Source organism: Lolium perenne, chromosome 5 (genome assembly GCF_019359855.2).
Source record: "Lolium perenne isolate Kyuss_39 chromosome 5, Kyuss_2.0, whole genome shotgun sequence".
Classification (NCBI taxonomy): Eukaryota; Viridiplantae; Streptophyta; class Magnoliopsida; order Poales; family Poaceae; genus Lolium; species Lolium perenne.
Genome location: NC_067248.2, coordinates 165,273,576 through 165,296,964, shown reverse-complemented (window position 1 = coordinate 165,296,964; position 23,389 = coordinate 165,273,576). Strand labels below are relative to the sequence as shown.

General features: G+C 42.9%; 1 protein-coding gene across 1 annotated transcript; it reads left to right on the top strand.

Annotated features, from left to right (window-relative positions):
- Positions 1–19,328: 19,328 nt before the first annotated feature.
- LOC127304915 (uncharacterized) lies at positions 19,329–22,127 on the top strand. Its single transcript, XM_051335463.2, has 2 exons — positions 19,329–19,831; positions 21,102–22,127. Exons 1-2 carry the CDS (start codon positions 19,534–19,536, stop codon positions 22,004–22,006), a joined length of 1,203 nt encoding a protein of 400 aa, XP_051191423.1. The 5' UTR covers positions 19,329–19,533; the 3' UTR covers positions 22,007–22,127.
- The last annotated feature ends 1,262 nt before the right edge of the window (positions 22,128–23,389 follow it).

Below are 23,389 nucleotides of genomic sequence, written 5' to 3'. Positions count from 1 at the left end.
ACGATATTTAAAAGTTTCAAAAAAATGTGAAGTAAAATTTTGCATGTACATATTATGTTGATACTTACTCGTGTGCGTTTTCACGAAAAAATATCATTGTATGTGGCCTACACAAAAATGACAAAATGCCCTAATGACAATAGTGAATAGGAATTTGTACTATTCACAGATCCGAAAATTGCATTTTGTCATTTTTGTGTAGGCCACATACAATGTTATTTCTTCGTGAAAACGCACACGGGTAGGTATCAACATAATATGAACATGCAAAATTTTACTTCGCATTTTTTTGAAACTTTTAAATAGCATTTTTTTGAATTTTTCATAACTGGGTGCGCGTACCCAGGTTCCGTTTGCCATTTTCGGAGGTTAACATGCTTAACTGCGCTTACTTTCTATAAAATTAAACTGCACTAAAAGCAGTAGAAAGCACAACAAAATATAATTAGAACAAATGTATGCTGATATAAACAAAAGAAGCATGCCCAGATCTTGATTTTGAAGAATATATTTAATTACTTTCGTAACCTGCCAAGTATTTGCAGCTAAATAAATGAGCACACTCCAAACTACCACAGTTGAAATGCACAACATAAAGAGAAAACATCCATACATGCATAACAACCCAAATGCTCTGAAATCTAAAGCATCTGGAATAGTTGCATTGCAAAATACGAACAATGTCGTTACATAGCAGGTTTCACTTCAGTTTTCAAACACCTAGACTGCATCCTGGACACAGATAATCAGATACCTAAGAGATGATGTATTCCATTTATGAATCTTTGTGCAGCAGAAACTTCCCTTTATCTTTCTGGGGTGACAAAATAGGAGGAATAATAGTACAACAACTAAAAATAATACAAAAATGCAGTTCGATATCTATGTTAAGCATTTTAAACTAAAGTGTGTGTGATAGTATAAGATTGCATATTTGCATACAAATTTAACTAACAATCTCTAAAGTGTGGCATGAGATTGTCAATCAAGGGAACAATAGTCACATCACATGGGAAGGTGTAATCCAGAAACAATAGACACGCCATGACATTCTCAATCAGGAGTGTTATTACCTTGTTCCTATTCTAGAGTTACAAACAAAATAAGTCTAATCCAGGACCAATCATGGTATATCACGCGGAAGTTTTTTTTCAAAAATCACCTTGAATGAGAAAGTTTCAAGTTTATTTTAAATGAAAGAACGACGCCAAGAAAGGGTCATACACAAGAGAGATCAAGATCAGGAACACTACATAGTGAGATCAATAGTTTTGTGCATTATTTATTGTAGTTTTTGTGATTGCATACTCCATTTCATTTGGATCATTTTTATTTGTAGAAATAAACACGGGGACCTACATACACAATCGACCACTCTGTTGGCCGGCAACAATGCCACCATGCTCCAAGACAGGTCATACACCAAATCAAAGTAGAAGAATGAATGTAAAAGTTTCATGCATACCTCATACATGTTACATATCTTATCTTCTTAACCTCTTGTAAAATCCAAAGTCAGTAAATCGTGGATTAGCAAGCAGTTATCTCATGATATGGATATAGCTAATATAAATTGCAATGGAACTCATATATGGGTACTAAATAACAACAGAGTTGTCGAACAAGTGGTAGGAAGTTGCTCACCCTGGCTCAATGTGGAAGCAGACAAGCAGCACATGATCCTCCTATTGTAAGTCGAAGAGGATGCAGAGGCAGAGCAGCAGCAAAGTGAGTGTTGCCCATGTACCTCCCTAACAGAATATATTGTAAAATCTAGTCACATAACTGAGAGAGGGGTAACACAACTCCAGCTAAATTTCAGAAAAGAGAAGCTATTAGTAGACTGGATACTACAGAGAATCAACACTAATATGATGAGCTGTGTATTTTTCCATATCAGGTCCAGAAATTATAAAACTAAGAAAGGAAATAGTACATGTATATATTGTAAATATCATGAGAAGAGAAATACATTTTGGGTTGCTTTGCTCCCGTTGAGTGTATAATTATCCGGAAGAGTTATCAGTTGACGAAAAGGAAAAGAATATAGCATATCATGTGTCTTGCATCAGTCTATCGCTTCCCTGGGCGGTCATCAATACTGCCGGCCTCCCGTTGTACCCCGGCGCAGCAGAAGCGAGATTTCGGAGAGGGGGCAGCTGGCAGACGTGAACTGTAGATAAATAAAAGAGACATATATTAAAATGCAGTATTAAAGCCTGAAGCAAGGGACATCCTGGCAACAAACATAAATGCAAAGTACATGATCAGGCGAGAGGAAAGGCTGCACCTCATTAGCAAGAGATCCTAGTCAGGTATCTTGAAAGCAAGTCTGCATTTTCATACATAAGGAAATGAGAGTCCTTTAGAAATACTCCCTCCGTTAATTATGAAGAGAACACAAATGGCGCATTGTATACATTCGATCAGCTCATCATAAAACAAAAGAATAAGCAAATGAGGTGCGGAAACACAAAAGGCGGAGTTTGGTACCTTACCTAGATACCATCGTTGGGTTCAGGCTCAATTGAGCAACTCCTATGAGGGAATCGCCGGTGCCTCAACCTCCTTGAGCCTTGAGCGAGGAACCCGATTTTTTCCGAGGAAACTCCAAACCTAGGGCAGAGCAGATTGTAAGACATGGAAACAGATCAAGAGAAATAAAGGAGAAAAATCATACCATAAGTTGTACTATAAGATTTCTACAAAATCAGACAGGAGATGCTAACTTTGTTCCTTTAAATGGACGGAAATAATCCATATAATCAAGACCATTAACTCGAACTTGAAGCATGGAGGGAAAATACCTGGCCCTATATAATTATAAAATTGTGAAAATACATATCATTCTAACCAAGAAGAATATAGCAGTGTGGCGCTAAGAGAAACAGATCTAAGACACATGCCGATCAGGGGGCTAGGAAAGGGGAGTTGCGCTATAAAGAGCCACATGAAATGCCCGAGAGCTTCCATGTCTAAATATAATCATCTAAAAGGTTAGCTCAACCAACTAAATAATTTGTGCATAGGAAAGGGAAAATATTCAGGTCACATAAAACTGAAAGCATGACGTAGTAAACCAGATATGATTCTTTAGATCAAAAGACAACAAAAAGATACCTCAATAGACAAGAAAAATCCGAAGAAACACTTACCATATATTGATCAAAACAGGCAGGATATAGCCATTGTGCTGGTACAATATAACGGGCATCACTAAAAATGCCAAGAAATAATGACCATGATGTATGCTGCGTGAAAGGGGCAAATTTCGTGAGCGGAAGATCTGAACCTGGCAGTAAACCTATCAACCTGTAGACAAAAAGAATTAGATGAAAATTTATTTTTAGACAACGTGCTGCAAAATATACATGCTTACAAGTAGCTTCTGGTCCTCTTAATTTTCACAAAAAAATCAATATGCTAATAGGAAAAAATCTGGGAGAAGACCAATGCTCAAGTAACAACCCTTAGCGGTCTGCTTCCTGGCATTTGTTTGCCCTCTACGCATTGCAAACTATGCAGGAATCAGTATGCACTAAGCTGTGCCTAATTCCTGGCAAAGTGACTGAATATGATATATACAAATTACAAAATATGCAGCACATCAGCCCATGAGATCAGGTATATGTACAGGTTACAAAATACTGTTGCTTCAACCAATATATGTTCAGGGAACAATCATTGAGGAAAGACGATCCACATCAGCCCGTGAGAGAGGAAGAGGCCAGAGATTGGGAACCACGTACCTCCAGCTGCACTGCAATCGCTTGGCGTCGGGATGTACGTTGGTGTGTCAGGGACCGTGTGTGTGCGATTCAGATGGCCGTTCGAGGTCGGGTCGATCGGCAGCCTCGCTTCTTGTCGTCGGGAGTGAGGCGGGCAGGGGTGAGGCCGGAGACGGACGGATGGGCCACTCGCCGCCGGCCGATGGGCGGGGCACAGGGGCGGCGCAACCCTAGCCAGCCGCCAGACCTTTTCTTAATGGAGAAAACTTGGCCCGGCGTGTGCTTGATGGAGATTGGAGAGGAGCCCTGGATGGAGACGATGGAGCTTGGCACGCCAAGGTTCAGGACGACAGCGTCGTCACGAACGGATCCCAGCGGGCCGGTCACCCGGGGACGAGGACGCGGGCTGGTCGCCCGGGGAAGAGGATGCGGGCCTCCTCCTCTGCCCATGTGCCTCATGCGTGCCGATGGACGCCCCGGCCGCCGGGGGACGAGGACGGCGCGGCGGCGTCTCCTTCCAGCGCGGCGGCGCACAGACCTGCTCCTCCTTTGTTCCATACCATGGCGTGCTGCTGCTCGAGTGGCGAGGCGGCTGTTGGCCATGACTGCCGCTCGGCGATGTCGACAAGAAGACGAGGCGGCGGCGGCTCGATGGAGGCGGACAAGGAAGAGGATTGGAGGAGAGAGACGCGTAGGTATTGGGGCAGAGTCGTCGCGCGAGGATTGGGGGAAGAGGTGAGAGGCGGCTAGGGTTTTCACCTTGGAAACCCTTTTTATATAGTGCGGTGAAAGCAAAGGAACGAAAATGAATGGCCAAGATGCACTGAAGGATCCCGATCCGATGGTCAGCAGCTCAGATCGCTCTGAGGCCCCCTATGGGGGGCATCGTTTATACCTTTAGATTCAGTGCACAAATGCTTGAACAGTTCCGTTTTCATCAAAGAAACATGCTCCAACGGTCCAATAATAGGACTGAGCTTCAGTGACGTGCTGGTCAATAAGTCACCACGAGACTTAGCTCGAATCTGTGGCATTCATTATTCATCCAACGCACTGTAACAACCACAGACCAAAGGCACTGCCCCGGACTTGCCATTTTAGCACAAAAACTTCAGATTATGTTAATTACTGAACCGTTTGTCGGAATTCAGTTAAACTTTCCTAGAATACATGACCCAATAGTTGTGATTTACTGGAATGTTTTCAAAAAAAATTGGGAACTTCGAATTTTAAGGAAAAATTTAGGACGTAAACTTGAAATACTCTTAACTCACAAACCCTACGTCAAAATTCAATGAAAATTTTCCAGGATACATAACTTAATTGATTTTATTTACTGTTCCATTGATTAAGAACAAGATTGTTCCCACTTAATTAGGTGAAAATCGATACAACGGGCCAAGCCCACTCTCGCCGGCGAGGTGACGAACACAACAAGAAACGCTACACATACAAACTCTTCGGTCTCGCACTGGCTGCCTTCGGCTTTGTTGCCACCGCCGATACATCACCGGTGGCCGCCGCGGCACCGGATTGCTGGACCACATGCGTTCCCGCGCGTCGCCGCTTCACCCCGCTCATCGACGAGACCATCGTTGCAACATCCGCGAGGGTCGCAGGGGTGGCAGCGGTCGCCGAGGTGGTTGGTGGAGCGGCGGAAGCTCCGGCGACCACGGGAGAGGGTGGCGGCGCCTGCGAGGTAGCAATGGCGGCCGATGGGGTCGATTCGAGACTCGTCGGGAGGAAATCGGAGGGTGACGGTGCAGAGGAAGGTGAGGGTGCATAGATCGGCGGCGGCGGCGGTTGGGAGGGGCTGAAAGTTCCCTCGCGCGCAAAGTAAGGATAGTGTTCGGTCTACGTTCGGTTCACTTCGCCGGCTCCTACAAATACAGGCCGACGGAGCGAACCGAACGCAACCCGAAAAAATATTTTCAATTTTGACTCGTTTACAGTCACTGATCGGCGCCTTTTTTGGCCCGAACCCGTAAACTGGCGGTTATTTTTCGGTTTTGGGTCTTTTACGGGCTCTCTACTAGAGATGCTCTTACTACTCCCAACAAATGTTGTCATCATGCAACTAGAACATGGTTAGTTCAAAAATTCTAGAAGTGCGATGGAATGTAAAAGTCATCAGAGCACCACAATTAGTTTACAAAATTCAGAAACAAATGTTGTAGGTAAAACTCGCTGAAAACTAACGAATGATTCTGAAAATATACTACAGAAAATTGACTAACTTTTGCTTTGTGCTAAGCAGTGGTTCACAAATAAACAGAATCTGAAGTTTCTGTACTAAAATGGCCGAGTCTGGCAGTGCGTTTGGTCTTCGGTTGTTCTTGTGCGTTGGATATACAATGGATGGCTCAGATTTAGGCTAAGTCTCACGGTGACTTATGAGCAGCACGTCACTGAAGCTCAGTCCCCAATGGTAATATCAACTCTGTATTTTTTTCACGCAAAATCCACCAAGGATCGGATTATATTGCATAACGGAAAGAACAGAAAAAAAAGCATCCATGTGCAAGCAAAAGGAAATGCCGCCTACTGCTAGCGTTTGCAAGGCCAGGCTCGCAAGAGTTCTGGATCTGAAACTAGAAAATAAACTAGAGGTTCCGAAGAGAACAACATGATCTGGCCCTAGGCTGGCTGGTCCGGCCCGGCGTTGTCGACGCCCTCGGGTGCCGGGTTCCTCCTTGAAGGCGATGCTGCGACCCCTCTTTCCACCCCCGACCCATTTTCCGTACAAAAGTCCAAAATCCCTCGATTCGCGACGTCGATATGCTGCGCCGTGACCTCCTTGGAGGCGTCGCCTGGGGAGATGTGTGGTTCGGATGGGGAGACGAAGGTGGATGCTTTGGGCCTCGATGGCCACTGCATGTGATCTACTGTTGTGTCCAGTGGCTTTCCTACTGCTCTAGGTTGTTCAAGGGCAGCGGTAGTGTGGCCGGTGAGGTGTGCTCTTCTTGTCACGGTGGTCGTGCTCCAGGAGGTCCTTGGCTCTCGAGCCCAACTCTTCTCCATCTCTCGGGTGAGCTTCTCTCATGTCCGATGGTTCGACGTCTCCGAGCCATGGAGAGAGGGCAGGGGCCCTCTTCGGCATGAGAACATGAAGGTTTGGTGCTCTTTGTCCCGGGTTCTTCTCCTCTCTCAAGGCTTCCTCTCTGCCTCTGGCAGTGACTCGTCGTGCCCCGCTGGTTTGGCGTCCTTGGTGCCGTGGAGCGGCGGTCTTCGCTTCTGCAAGGCGTGTGCTTGTGTTGTAGCGTAGTGTTGTAAGCTTCTCAGAGTGCTCCCTTGTGTCTTTCGGCCGTAGTCTGTGGTGTGGTGTGGTGTGATGATGTGTGGTACGGATGGCCTTGTGTTACGGTATCCCATTGTAATCCCTGGTCGGTTGATGGCTTTGTTAATTCAAAGCTAGGCTTTCGAGCCTTCGTTTAAAAAAAGAGAACAACATGATCAAACAAGGCAGCCTCAAAATATAACAAGCTAGGAGACTACCGCCTCGGGACAAGTATCTTAACTAGATTATGTGATGATAGAACCCCTCCAAACATCTAGGATAGCCACATCCACCAGGCATCAGGACTTCTGATCATCGTGTTTGTGTTCATTGTCAGGATCTGTGGTGGAGGTGCCCACCCCAGGCAGGGCAAGATTGGATGAGGAGGGATTTGCTACACAGGCACCAGATTGTCAGCGCCCCTAACCATAGCTTCTTGATCTGCATGATTACTTAAACTTACCCAATATTTCATAAACACAACAGAATAAAAGATTAGATCAATAGGGGTTTTGATCGGTGCTTCATCAAGGCATGCCTTGTTTCACAATTTCCAGATTGCCATTCATATGGCAGCAACTCCTGCAGTCTGGATGTTGCGGCCGACATTGAGAAAACGCGGAAACCACCAAAAGAAATGAGTAAAAGAAGCAGGTCTAGTGGCACCAATAGTTTTGGTATCACAACTCCATATGTATTTAGCAGCAGAAAATGTGAAGGAAAGATGGTGGATAGTCTCTGTTGGAGATATGCCCAGAGGCAATAATAAAATGGTTATTATAATATATCTTTGAGTGTATGATAATGTTTACATACCATGCTATAATTGTATTAACCGAAACATTGATACATGTGTGTTATGTGAACAACAAAGAGTCCCTAGTATGCCTCTTAACTAGCTTGTTGATTAATGGATGATTAGTTTCATAATCATGAACATTGGATGTTATTAATAACAAGGTTATATCATTATATGAATGATGTAATGGACACACCCAATTAAGCGTAGCATAAGATCACGTCATTAAGTTATTTGCTATAAGCTTTCGATACATAGTTACCTAGTCCTTATGACCATGAGATCATGTAAATCACTTATACCGGAAAGGTACTTTGATTACATCAAACGCCACTGCGTAAATGGGTGGTTATAAAGGTGGGATTAAGTATCCGGAAAGTATGAGTTGAGGCATATGGATCAACAGTGGGATTTGTCCATCCCGATGACGGATAGATATACTCTGGGCCCTCTCGGTGGAATGTCGTCTAATGTCTTGCAAGTATATGAATAAGTTCATAAGAGACCACATACCACGGTACGAGTAAAGAGTACTTGTCAGGAGACGAGGTTGAACAAGGTATAGAGTGATACCGATGATCAAACCTCGGACAAGTAAAATATCGCGTGACAAAGGGAATTGGTATCGTATGTGAATGGTTCATTCGATCACTAAGTCATCGTTGAATATGTGGGAGCCATTATGGATCTCCAGATCCCGCTATTGGTTATTGGTCGGAGAGAGTACTCAACCATGTCCACATAGTTCGCGAACCGTAGGGTGACACACTTAAGGTTTGATGTTGAAATGGTAGAACTTGAATATGGAATGGAGTTTGAAGTTTTGTTCGAAGTCCCGGATGGGATCCCGGACATCACGAGGAGTTCCAGAATGGTCCGGAGAATAAGATTCATATATAGGAAGTCATTTTATAAGATTTAAAATGATCCGGTGATTTTGCGGAAGGTTCTAGAAGGTTCTAGAAAAGTCCGGAAGGAATCACTAAGGAAGGAGGAGTCCCGGAGGGACTCCACCTCCCCATGGCCGGCCAACCCTAGAGGGTGGAGTCCAAGGTGGACTCCACCAAAGGGGGCCGGCCACCCCTCCACATGGAAGGGGGGAATCCCACCTCAAGTGGGATTCCCACCTTGGGTAGGTTTCCCTACTACATGGAAGGTTCTAGTGTTGGGGTCTTATTCGAAGACTTGTAGTCCAACACTTGGGGATCCACCTATATAATGAGGGGCATAGGGGAGGGGGCCGGCCACCACAACCACCCCACCTTGGCCGCACCCAAGGAGGCCGGCCACCCCCTCTCCCAAACCCTAGCCGCCCCCTCTCTCCTCCTCTTCTCCCGCACGCTTAGCGAAGCTCCGCCGGAGATCTCCACCGCCACCGCCACCACGCCGTCGTGCTGCCGGATTCAAGGAGGAGCTACAACTTCCACTGCCCGCTGGAACGGGGAGAAGGACGTCGTCTTCATCAACACCGAACGTGTGACCGAGTACGGAGGTGCTGCCCGATTGTGGCACCATGATCAAGATCTTCTACGCGCTTTTGCAAGCGGCAAGTGATCGTCTACCGCAGCAATAAGAGCCTACTCTTATAGGCTTTGGAAATCTTCAAGGGTTAGTCTCGTTCATCCCCTCGTTGCTCCCATCTTCTAGATTGCATCTTGGCTTGGATTGCGTTCTCGCGGTAGGAATTTTTTTGTTTTCTATGCAACGAATCCCTACAGTGGTATCAGAGCCGTGTCTATGCATAGATGGTTGCACGAGTAGAACACAATGGTTTTGTGGGCGTTGATGCTCTTGTTGTCTTTAGTTTGAGTACTTTGCATTTTTGTGGCATAGTGGGATGAAGCGGCCCGGACTAACTTTACATGACCGCGTTCATGAGACTTGTTCCTCGTTCAACATGCAACTTGTATTGCATAAGAGGCTTTGCGGGTGTCTGTCTCTCCTACTATAGTGAAGATTCAATTTACTCTTCTATTGACAACATTAGTATCACCGTTGTGGTTCATGTTCGTAGGTAGATTAGATCTTACTCGAAAACCCTAAACCACGTAAAATATGCAAACCAAATTAGAGACGTCTAACTTGTTTTTGCAGGGTTTGGTGATGTGATATGGCCATAATGTGATGATGAATATGTATGAGATGATCATTATTGTATTGTGGCAACCGGCAGGAGCCTTATGGTTGTCTTTAAATTTCATGTTGAGTAGTATTTCAAAGTAGTTGTAATAGTTGCTACATGAGGTGAACAACCATGAAGACGGCGCCATGAACCTTGACGCTACGCCGACGATGATGGAGATCATGCCCGTTGATGATGGAGATCATGTTCGTGCTTTGGAGATGAAGATCAAAGGCACAAAGACAAAAGGGCCATATCATATCACATATGAATTGCATGTGATGTTAATCCTTTATGCATCTTATTTTACTTAGAACGCGACGGTAGCATTATAAGATGATCCCTCACATTAATATCAAGATAATAAAGTGTTCTCCCCTCGTATGCACCATTGTACAGTTCGTCGTTTTGAAGCATCTCGTGATGATCGGATGTGATAGACTCAACGTTCACATACAACGGGTGTAAGCCATGTTGCACACGCGGAATACTTGGGTTTGCTTGACGAGCCTAGCATGTATAGACATGGCCTCGGGACAACAGAACCGAAAGGTTGAACACGAGTCATATGGATGATATGATCAACATGTTGATGTTCACCATTGAAGCTACATCATCTCACGTGATGATCGGTTTTGGTGTAGTAGATTTGGATCGTGTACCACTTAACAACTATGAGGGATGTTCTATTAACTGGGAGTTCATTAGTAATTAGATTAAAACATGAACTAATTATTATAAACATAGGCTGAGTAGTATTTTGAATTAATTTTGTAGTATTGGCATCCGTTTTCTACCATGCGCTAGTCTTGTTATTGAGATAAAAATACTGTTAAAATCTGACAAGAAACTTTACGGATTGGTACCTGATAACCCACAAGTATAGGGGATCGCGGCAGTCTTCGAGGGTAGTATAACCCAAATTTATTGATTCGACACAAGGGGAGGTAAAGAATACTTATAAGCCTTAACAACTGAGTTGTCAATTCAGCTGCACCTGGAAAAGCACTAGTAACAAGGGTGATGTAAAAGTAGCAGTAATATGAGAGCAGTAGTAAAAGTAACACAGCAGCAGTAATAGCAATATGAGAGCAATGGCACCAGAAAATAGTTGATACTACTTCCAATGACATGTAGAATAAGTATATAATGATGAGAGATGGACCGGGGTTCCCAGCGATCTACATTAGTGGCAACTCTCCAATAACAAGTGACAAGTGTTGGGTGAACAAATTACAGTTGGGCAATTGATAGGATTGATAAAGCATTAAGAAAGAACATCAATTCATTAATCATGTAGGCATGTTTTCCAATTATAGTCGTACGTGCTCGCAATGAGAAACTTGCACAACATCTTTTGTCCTACCAGCCGGTGGCAGCCGGGCCTCAAGGGAATCTACTGGATATTAAGGTACTCCTTTTAATAGAGCACCGGAGCAAAGCATTAACACTCCGTGAAAACATGTGTCCCTCACATCACCGCCATCCCCTCCGGTTGTCCCGATTTCTGTCACTTCGGGGCCATTGGTTCCGGACAGTGACATGTGCATACAACTTGTAGATACAATCTAAGCAATAAGTATAGAGCTTAAATCTAAGATCATGCCACTCGGGCCCTAGTGACAAGCATTAAGCATAACAAGATTGCAGCAACAATAACTTCACAAACTTTATAGATAGACTAATCATAATGTATCATCCATCGGATCCCAACAAACACAACACCGATTACATCAGATGAATCTCAATCATGTAAGGCAGCTCATGAGACCATTGTATTGAAGTACATGGAGGAGAGAATACCAACTAGCTACTGCTAGAACCCGTAGTCCATGGGGGAACAACTCACGGAGCATGATGGAGGCGGTGGCGTTGATGGAGATGGCTTCCGGGGGCACTTCCCCGTCCCGGCAGGGTGCCGGAACAGAGACTTCTGTCCCCTGAATTGGAGTTTCGCGATGGCGGCGGCGCCCCTGGAGTCTTTCTGGAGTTTCGTCAATTGGTACTGCGTTTTTAGGTCGAAAGGGATTATATAGGCGAAGAGGCGGCGCAGGAGGGTTGACAGGGCGGCCTCCTCATAGGGGGGCGCGGCCTAAGGCTGGCCCGCACGGCCCACCCTCCTGGTGGCCCCCTGGCTCTCCTCCGACTCTTCTTCGGTGTTCTGGAGCCTTCCGGGAAAATAAGATCTTCGGCGTTGATTTCGTCCAATTCCGAGAATATTGCCCGAACAGCCTTTCTGGAACCAAAAACAGCAGAAAACAGGAACTGGCACTGTGGCATCTTGTTAATAGGTTAGTTCCGGAAAACGCATGAAATCATCATAAAGTGCAAGCAAAACATGTAAGTATTGTCATAAAACAAGCATGGAACATCAGAAATTATGGATACGTTGGAGACGTATCAGTACCGTATTGTTAAAGAATCAAGAATTGATTAAGTCCTATTGCAAACTTTTAGTAAACCTCACATTGTTGATTCAAAGAGCTATGGTTTCAATTAGTACCTAAAGTTATCTTGTCTCCGTGAAACTTGAAGTTCAAATCTGTTTGAAAAGTAAGGAGCTGAAAATTTAGTTTTCAGAAATAATCAAGGTATGAGATATATGTGATATCTAAGACCTTATTGCAAGATGATAGAATATAAATTTGGTGAGACTACATAAACTCATAAGTTTTATGGGAATGTATGAAGGTTGAAGACGCCAGATGTCACAATCCTCCAACTATTGGGGCACTAATAATATTCGCATATCCATGAAGTTATCATCCTTAGTATGCACCGTTGCTAAGACTCGTCGTTTCGAAGCATCACGTGATGATCGGGTGTGATAGATTCTACGTGTGCATACAACGGGTGCAAGCCAGATTTGCACATGCGAATACCAAGGTTAAAACTTTACGAGCCTAGCATGTACAGACATGGTCTCGGAAAGTCGTCATGATATAATGGATAAAATTATGAGTGAAATTGTTCATCATATTACAAAGTTACTAATAATGAAATCTGAAACACTTGTCATATGATGATCAACTTAAAGTAAGAACCTCAAGGTTATTGGTATTTGACCAACAAACCTAGAAGTTAATAATGTTAAAGTGTTTTTCTGAATAATGAGGAAAGCTAAGAGAGAAACTGCAAAAGATATTTTGGCAAAAAGAAAAGAAAAGACTAGAAAGTCTAGCTCAGGTGTATATAAATAATATACATGTTATGGTTGTATTCCTAGTTAAGTCACACTATGAAATTCTTGGGTATTAGTACTATATTGGTTGGTATGAAGTGTCATACAAAACAACGCAATACAAGAATACAATGGCCTAAGTGACTGACAAGGAATATGATAGGAATGCACGCCTGGAACAAAATAAAGTGTTATTATGTTCGTCATTAGCATTCTATCTAGCCCTTAGAATTTATAATAAAGAACTTAATAATTTTTATTTTGCTCTGGTCAAATGAAAACAATGAGTTGTTTAAATTATGACACTACTCCATGTACGATGGATAAGTTATTATAAATCTTAATGGTGAAACACACATACATAACACTGACGCTAAAATGCCATAAGGCAAATGATTTGAATTCCACTTATTTGTGGAACCGCCATTTAGGTCATGTTAGAAAGGAACGCATGAAGGAACTCCATGCAAATGGATTTTTCGAGTCATTTGATTTTTGAATCATTTGGCGCTTGCAAATCTTTTCTAAAGAGAATGATTAAAATACCGTTCATAGGCCAAGAGTTGAACGGGCAACAAACTTAGTGGAAAAATACACGATGATGTATGTGGTTCACTGGGCATATTTGTGTGCGGGAGATTCTTCTACTTCATGAAAACTTCCAACAATGAATTGAGTATATATATATATGTGGATATATTCGATAAGGAAGAAGTTTTAAATTTTTGAATGGATTCAAATAAATTTCAGCATGAACTGGAAATCATCGTAATAGAAAAGTCAAATATCTATGATTGGATCATGGTGGAAATATTTGAATTACGAGTTTTAGCGAACATCTAAGAGAGTCATGAAATTGTTCTACAACTCACATTTCTTGGAATATCATAATGATGATATAGTATCCGAGAGATGTATCCAAAACTTGTTGGATTAATGATGAGATAAAATATTATGACGCCATTATATTTTTGTGGATCATGCTTTAGTGACTACCGCTTTTACACTAAATAGAGCATCATCATGATCCGTAGAAATGACACCATACGAGTTATGGCATGGGTATGAATCCTAATAGTCTTTTCTTAAATTTTGGTATGCATAGCATAAGTAAATAAGTTTACAACCAAAATTGGATGAATGTCTTTGTTGGTTATCCCAGAGAATTGATTGGGAATTCTTCCCACTATGGAGACAAAGACAAAAGTGTTTGTCAATGTTTCTTATTTCCAAGAAATTGTTTCTAGCGAAGTATTTGAGTGGGAGGACAATAGAACTTGATAAGGTTTATGAACTTGAGCATAATGATCAGAGTAGCGCAGCATTGGAATTGGTTCCGGAAGCGGCCACAACGATCATGACTCCCATGACTACAAAATGTTTTAGCCATGGAGATCGAAGTACATATTGAACCTTGTAGGTATGGTTTACTTTGTGATCAAATAAATGATTTGTGGACAAAGGATTGATTTTGAACAATGATAAACCAACTACAAACAAAGAAGTTATGATGGGCCCTGACTCCGTTAAAATGGCTATAAGCCATGAAATCCAAGATAGATGAATACTTTTTGAAAGTAAATGAATCTATAAAATTGATGGACTTGGATGAAATATCCTTGAAGAGTTGTTTACGATAAGATTAGATCTTCCGTAGCAATGCTTATAGTCTATGTGGATTATTCTAGTAATCACTACATATTTCTTTTATGAGATATGTTAGTAGGATGGCAAAATACATTACTTATCAGAAGTGTGTATTAAAGGTATATACAAGATACAACCAAGAGTTTTTGCTAGTCCATGGAATACTAGATAGGTATACGAACTTCAATTGGATGAAGTAAGTATCACGGAGTTGGAATCTTCACCAGATGAAATAGTCAAAGAGTTTTTTGATTTCATCAGAGATGATGAAGAGGCTTGCATTTGCAAGAAATTAAGTGGGAGCGCTGAGACATATTTATAATACTTTATGTAGATGACATATAGTTGGTTATAAATGATGTAATTATATACTTGATTAAAAGGTTTCATTGAGAAATTAACTTCAATGAAAGGATATGGACTGAAACAAATTTAGTGTCAAGATCTATGAAGATAGATTGAAACACATAATAAGTTTAAGTCAAAGTACATATAATGGATATTGAAGTAGTTCAATATAGAAATATTAAGAAAATGTTCTTATCATGTGAAGTTTTAACAAGACTTGAGTGTATCTTACACTCAATGAGTAAAAACACATGAGTGATTATAGATCACAAATAATATGTACACAATCAGATGTCCTGTGCTCTAAATGTGTTATGAGCATGTACCAAAATGATTCATGTGATGATCATTGAAAAGCAGTAAGAATATTCTTGAGTACTTAAGAAGAACCAAGGATATATATATATATAGTTTTGTATGGAGAAATGACAAAAAAATCGCTGTAAGGTGTTGCACATATATTTGTTCTGTCACATATTTGTAAGTGTTGTTTAAAAGGTAGCACAATGAGCTAGAAGTTGTCTATGCTAGATTTAGAAGAGTTCTAAATATTGTGACGGATTCTACAATAGAAGGCAGAGTATGCCATTGTTTTGACAATCTCAAAGGATGTTAAGTCAAGAGGTTCTTTGAGAACTTGGTGTAGTTTCGACAGAGTCAGAACTTTGAAGCTATATTGTGTGTGACAATATTAGTGACATATTTCAGACCGCAGAATTAAGGTTCCACCAGAAGACCAAACATATTTTAATGCCAACTCATTTGGAAATGAGTGATGCGTTGAGACGCAAATGAATTACAAAATACATACGTTTCTGAGCATGTCTGATCCGTTGACTAAAACCTCTCCCGTGAGCAAAACATGATAAAACACCGAAAGGCAAAGGTGTTGTATCTTTACAAATGCAAACTAGATTATTGACTCTAGTGCAAGTGGGAGACTGTTGGAGATATGCCCAAGAGGCAATAATAAAATGGTTATTATAATATATCTTTGAGTTTATGATAATGTTTACATACCATGCTATAATTGTATTAACCGAAACATTGATACATGTGTGTTATGTGAACAACAAAGAGTCCCTAGTATGCCTCTTAACTAGCTTGTTGATTAATGGATGATTAGTTTCATAATCATGAACATTGGATGTTATTAATAACAAGGTTATATCATTATATGAATGATGTAATGGACACACCCAATTAAGCGTAGCATAAGATCACGTCATTAAATTATTTGCTATAAGCTTTCGATACATAGTTACCTAGTCCTTATGACCATGAGATCATGTAAATCACTTATACCGGAAAGGTACTTTGATTACATCAAACGCCACTGCGTAAATGGGTGGTTATAAAGGTGGGATTAAGTATCCGAAAAGTATGAGTTGAGGCATATGGATCAACAGTGGGATTTGTCCATCCCGATGACGGATAGATATACTCTGGGCCCTCTCGGTGGAATGTCGTCTAATGTCTTGCAAGCATATGAATAAGTTCATAAGAGACCACATACCACGGTACGAGTAAAGAGTACTTGTCAGGAGACGAGGTTGAACAAGGTATAGAGTGATATCGATGATCAAACCTCGGACAAGTAAAATATCGCGTGACAAAGGGAATTGGTATCGTATGTGAATGGTTCATTCGATCACTAAGTCATCGTTGAATATGTGGGAGCCATTATGGATCTCCAGATCCCGCTATTGGTTATTGGTCGGAGAGAGTACTCAACCATGTCCACATAGTTCGCGAACCGTAGGGTGACACACTTAAGGTTTGATGTTGAAATGGTAGAACTTGAATATGGAATGGAGTTCGAAGTTTTGTTCGAAATCCCGGATGGGATCCCGGACATCACGAGGAGTTCCGGAATGGTCCGGAGAATAAGATTCATATATAGGAAGTCATTTTATAAGATTTAAAATGATCCGGTGATTTTGCGGAAGGTTCTAGAAGGTTCTAGAAAAGTCCGGAAGGAATCACTAAGGAAGGAGGAGTCCCGGAGGGACTCCACCTCCCCATGGCCGGCCAACCCTAGAGGGTGGAGTCCAAGGTGGACTCCACCAAAGGGGGCCGGCCACCCCTCCACATGGAAGGGGGGGAATCCCACCCAAGTGGGATTCCCACCTTGGGTAGGTTTCCCTACTACATGGAAGGTTCTAGTGTTGGGGTCTTATTCGAAAACTTGTAGTCCAACACTTGGAGATCCACCTATATAATGAGGGGCATAGGGGAGGGGGCCGGCCACCACAACCACCCCACCTTGGCCGCACCCAAGGAGGCCGGCCACCCCCTCTCTCAAACCCTAGCCGCCCCCTCTCTCCTCCTCTTCCCCCGCACGCTTAGCGAAGCTCCGCCGGAGATCTCCACCGCCACCGCCACCACGCCGTCGTGCTGCCGGATTCAAGGAGGAGCTACAACTTCCGCTGCCCGCTGGAACGGGGAGAAGGACGTCGTCTTCATCAACACCGAACGTGTGACCGAGTACGGAGGTGCTGCCCGATTGTGGCACCGTGATCAAGATCTTCTACGCGCTTTTGCAAGCTGCAAGTGATCGTCTACCGCAGCAATAAGAGCCTACTCTTATAGGCTTTGGAAATCTTCAAGGGTTAGTTTCGTTCATCCCCTCGTTGCTCCCATCTTCTAGATTGCATCTTGGCTTGGATTGCATTCTCGCGGTAGGAAAATTTTTGTTTTCTATGCAACGAATCCCTACAGTCTCTTCTTCATCACATAATTGGCATTTGGTATTTCCGGTCCATTTCCTTCTCTTCATATTTTCTTTTGTGGCAATCGCATCGTGCTAAATCAACCAGAGCCAAACCTTGATTTTCAGTGAGATCTTAGCCTTCCATAAGTGCTTAAAAGATCCGTCAATTCTATAGCTACAGAGTTGCTTGTAGATAGATCTAACAGTGAAATTGCCATCATTTGACCACTTCCAGATAGGAACATCAGGCTAGGATAAGAGGTTAATGGAGCACAGGATTCAATGCAAACCCATCATCAATCCATATGCTCCACTTGTTTAACCTTGCGTCTATCAATCCATGTAACCTCTTGCTCTTTTTGTCTCCTTTCAATTGAAAGTTGGAGGTTAATATGTTTTATAATCTACTCCATGTATAATTCCTAATGCTTGTCAATCAATTAGCTTGGCTCGAGCAAATGATGATGACTGAGCCATCAACCTCTTGCATTCCCAACTACAAGATGGTTTGTCAAAGTCATGAATTCCGAACCATGATGCATATTTTCTACTTGAGGCTAGCTTACACTTGTGCGTATGGTGTCCCAATTGAGTTGTATGGGTAAGTGGTTGTGAGGGATCTTCTCAACCCTATGTGTAATTACATCTTCAACCGTCCAAGGGAAGATCCTTTTGTCGTGGGGCACGATGGCTTTATACACATCGTTGGCCCCAAGAGAGGCATTAGAACTGGGGCTCATGTGCTAATCGAGTTCGACATGAAGAGCAAGAAAGGAGAAGTAGAAGACGAATTATAATTCATCGAGTGTGTTGCCTCCTCCAACCACATAACCTCAAGGCATGCTACAGTAACCATAGGACGACTTGATGGTGGTTGTGGAGCGGGGGGGGGGGGGGGGGGCATAATGTATGCGTTTCTGGACATGCGGCGCGAAAGGAGTCCGTCAGGGCGCGCGACTCCTGCCCGCGGCCTTCGATGGCCGGTCCTGGCCACCACCGCCGGGCGTTGGCAGCAGCGGGCACGGAGAGGAGATCCAGCGTTGATTTTTCTAGGGTTTGGGGGTCCTCCGGAGCCACCTCGTGTGAGAGGCTCGGGGGGAAGTTTTGGGTTCGGGAGGATATTTGAAGTTGTGGTATTTTGAGAAACTATAGTATTGGTAAAATACTTCAAAAATAATTTGCTACCAAAGATAGCCTTAGCCTTACTGTTTTGTTCATAACTAATGAACAGTTGAACAAGATAATAGTGCTTCACATGAACAGAAACCTTAAATGGAACCCGAGCTTCATGGTAGCCTTTTTTTGAAAAAATTGGAAATTTGTAAGTTTCAATTTTTTGATTAAAATCTCGTTGTATTCTAGGCTACATAAAACTGACAAATTTTCAACTTTTTAATGTGCAATGTTCATCACATCCAGATCCACATATTTATCATTTTTGCTGACTGATTTTTATTATTATCTACATCAAAAAAAATTGTTTCGATTTTTTGAATTATTAAATACCGTTTTTTAATTTTTTCCAAAAACGAGCTACATGTAGCTCTGGAGGCATTTGGCCACTCTCGTGACATGACGCTATGTTCAAGGCATCTAAACGTACGGCACGGCCTAACAGAGTTAGCGAAAACAGGATCTCGCGGGCACGGGATAATAGGAAAAAACAAGTCAAACACGCATGCAAACCCTAACCAATCGAAGAGAAGAGAAGATCAGGGATGGAGAGCGGCATCGCACGAGCCGTCGCATCGTCCAAGGCTCCTCACAGCAGAGTAACCCTTGCCAACGAAACCGCAATCGAGGAGAAGAGAAGAAAGATCGAGAGCGGCGGCGCACAGGCTGTCTCGTCGTCGGCGGCGGCTCCACGGAGCAGGGTGCCGTTGGGCGACGACGGGCGTCCGCTCGATGGCGTGAGACGTGCCAAGCTCCTTCGCCATCTGAGGCATGGTGATGGCTCTATCTACAGAAGCAACGGTTATTATGCTAAAGTTTATCGTCTCCATGACAGAAACGAGAGTATGTAATTCTTTCCATCTTAATTGTTGAATGGCTCTATTATCAATCTTAGCTTTGTTCATAACTTCATATAGGTGATTTGTTTTTTTTTTTCGAGGGCGACGGGGGGAACAACCCCACCGTTTGTTATACTTTATTCCCGAAAAACGGCCTAGCAGCCAGTCCCTTTAGCATACAGGTGAAGAATGAGGATGGGGGAAAGGAACGCTGAGTTTCTTAAAGTAGATGATTTGTGATTTTGCCGAAATCCTTTTTTTTTCAACGTAGGAGACTGGCTCCCAATTCCATTACTGACTTCGCCCTAACACTGTCTATAGGTCCGGGATTCACCAAAAGTATTCATTTTACACTACAATACCACCACAGCTTCACTTGAGGACGACGACATATAGAAAGTAAACCTTACAAAACCCTGGATCTTTGCCAAAAATCTTAAAAACACTTCTTTTTTACTGTTAAAGTAGAGGCGTTGTATGATTTAGAAAATGGGTAATGATCATTTGCAATTTTGCAAGCACTCATTTTTGTTGATTAACAAAACCCATTTAAATGCACCCCACATGTTGATCAAAATTAGGGATGCTATATGATTTCAATAAATGGCCAATGTGCATGTAAACACTCGTTTATGTTTATTACAGACATGTTAAATGCACAAGATCCATTGATCATCATGTTTTATTGGACTGTACTCGTTTGTCCTTTTAGCTTGTCCAAACGTTTTACTGTGAGACGGATGAAGTATTTCTGATGTTCGTTTCGCTTGGTTATTATTAAATCAGGTTTTTCATTTTGGATGAGTAGGACTGTATGAGGATGTACCAGTTCCAAGCCCATTTTAATCAATCATGACCGACTATTTTCAAACAGTGTACTGGTTATCTTAAAAACCTAGCACATGATCGTTAACAACATCTACTGCTTATCTTAAAAACCTAGCACATGATCGTCAACAATGTTTGCATAAAAAGCTGTGCAGCTATATCTGAATATCTTTTGGAACTACACTACATATTCATTGCACGCAATGCTTGAACAGTTCCATTTCCATGAAACGAACACGCCCCAAAGGTTCGACAATATTTATTTTGTTTCCACTTTTTTTTGTGAGATAGCTTAACACATGTGACATGTGATCCACTTTTTAACCTTGCTTGTATCAATCCCTGTATCCACTTGTTGTTTTTGTCTCCTTTCAATTGAAAGTTGGAGGTTAATAAGTTTTATAATCTATTGAATGTACAATTCCTAATACATGCTTCTCAATCAGCTTGTCTGGAGCCAATGATGATGACAGAGCCATCAACCTCTTGCATGCCTGACGACAGGATGGTTTGCCAGACTCATGAATTTCGGACCATGATGCAGATATTCTACTTGAGGCTAGCTAACACTTGTTCGCATGTTGGTGGCCCAGTTGAGTTGTATGGATACGTGGCTGTCAGGGATCTGTTGAACCCTATGCGCAATTACATCTTCAACCGCCCAAGGGACGATCCTTTTGTCGTGGGGCATGATGGGTTTATACAGATGACTGGCCCTAAGAGGGGCATCAGAATGGAGGCTCATGTGCTAATCGAGTTCGACATGAAGATCAAGAAAGGAGGAGAAGTCGAAGACGATTTACAGCTCCTCGACTGCGTTGCCTCCTTCAGCCACAGAACATCGAGGAATGCTACAGCAAACAGAAGACAGATCGATTGTGATTGTGGAGCTGTGGACATAACCTATGCGCTTCTGGACAGCGCGGCTGAGGCCACCGTGCAGGTCGGGATATCAGAGCTGGCGCCGCGGGACAACGGGTTAAGACTGAAAGCGGCAGCATTTTACACTTCGCAGTTGAGTGGGCAGTTCGATCTGTTTGACGGAATGGTCACCGCCGAGGCATCCGAGCTAAGCAGGATTGTGGTCGCTGTGGTGAAGGGAGGCCATTTGCTTGTATCGTTGATACTCAGTGAGACTGGTGGCTCGGATCGTCGTATTGTTCAGAATTCCTGTACCTTCCCTGTTCAAAAGCATGGAAACCGTGTCTCCGTTCTCAAACTTGGGCTGGCCACTATAGAGGTGAAGGTAACCTGGTCTACTTTGGACATTCCCCAGAGTCTTCTTCTCGGTCCAAATTGCTTCAAGTGGGAGTATATGGCAGCTGAGGGGATTGAGTATGACGGTGATTAAAGAAGAGTGCTATCAGCTAGTAGATGTTTGTTATCAGATGAATGTCAGGTTCTCTGTTGTGCACTCAGTTATCCCATGTTTGAATGTTGTGAAATTTATATATGTATGCCAAATAGCAGCATTTTGTACCTTACTAATGGTTCTACTCTTCGTTTGTTCGCCCTTTTTATTTCCAGCTTCCGCTATTGTTCCGTTGCTCCTGGCTTGTATATCTTTTTCTGTCAACTGACTGTATAATAAACCCACGTGGAGATCCTGATCTACCAGTCTCATTGCTGGATTTGACGTGTAGATAATATTTGCTTCTTTACATCGAGACAATTCAGCAACGATAAACACATATACGGGGAATTCATACGGCCTTGCATGCGGGGTACTGCGGTGTTTCTACATTCCAAGTTCTCAAAGATGCCACTGCAAACATCTTGAGGCACACCCCACTGCTCGGAGTAAAAAAAAATTCTTACATTAGCCATCATTAGAAATCCACTAGTTGAATGCCCATGCTTCGCCACAGAATACAAAACTTAGACATAAATGTATTAATTTTGTCTTCACAACTTTATAGAAAGGAACAAACGCTGCTCCGGATGCAGTATCAGGTTTGTTTGCAAGTTTATCCCCTGAAGTTACTTCTTTCTTTAACTAGCAAAAGTGTCCGTGCGTTGCACCGGGAGAAACAAATAGCCGAACGCTTCAGCATACCGTATGTGTTGATACTTGTTGACCATCCCGCCGTGTGCTATCCCATCTTCGCTCATGGGGCTTCCTAAAACCTCCTCATCTACATCTACTCTTTCCTCGATTTCTACATCCTGCTGTGATTTGTTGTGTCGTTGCCATGGTCGTCATCTTCGACTCCGTTTGGCCATTGCCGCCGCGTCCATCCCCTCCCCCTCGTCACGCCCCCCTCCACCGGATAATAGCCATCTTTTCATACGTCTAAAGCTGGGGAAGCTCTCCCCGAGTACCTACAAATTTCCGAGCCTTGGAATCTCACCCATGTTCTTTGACAACATGGTCGTCGACCATGGCTCCGCGCAGGTTCCGGGGTTGGTTAGCAAGTACGCCAAACCCTAACAAAAACCATTGATTATATTCATGACTCACCGACGTTGATTTCGCTCATTGAGTCAGTGGACGGATACCCTCTCTTGCATTAGTAGTACGACGCTCCACGATGCACCTTGACCGGTTGAGCCGGTTGGCTAGCTTCAGAAGTACGAATCCGCTATTTTGTTTGAAAAAATCAGAGCGGCTAGCACGTTCTATTGATCTGCATCAATTCTCTTGTCGTGTCGATCTGCATGAGCATGTGTAGGAAGCTATTGTCGTGTCGATCTGCATGAGCATGAGTAGGGAGCTATTGTCGTGTCGATCTGC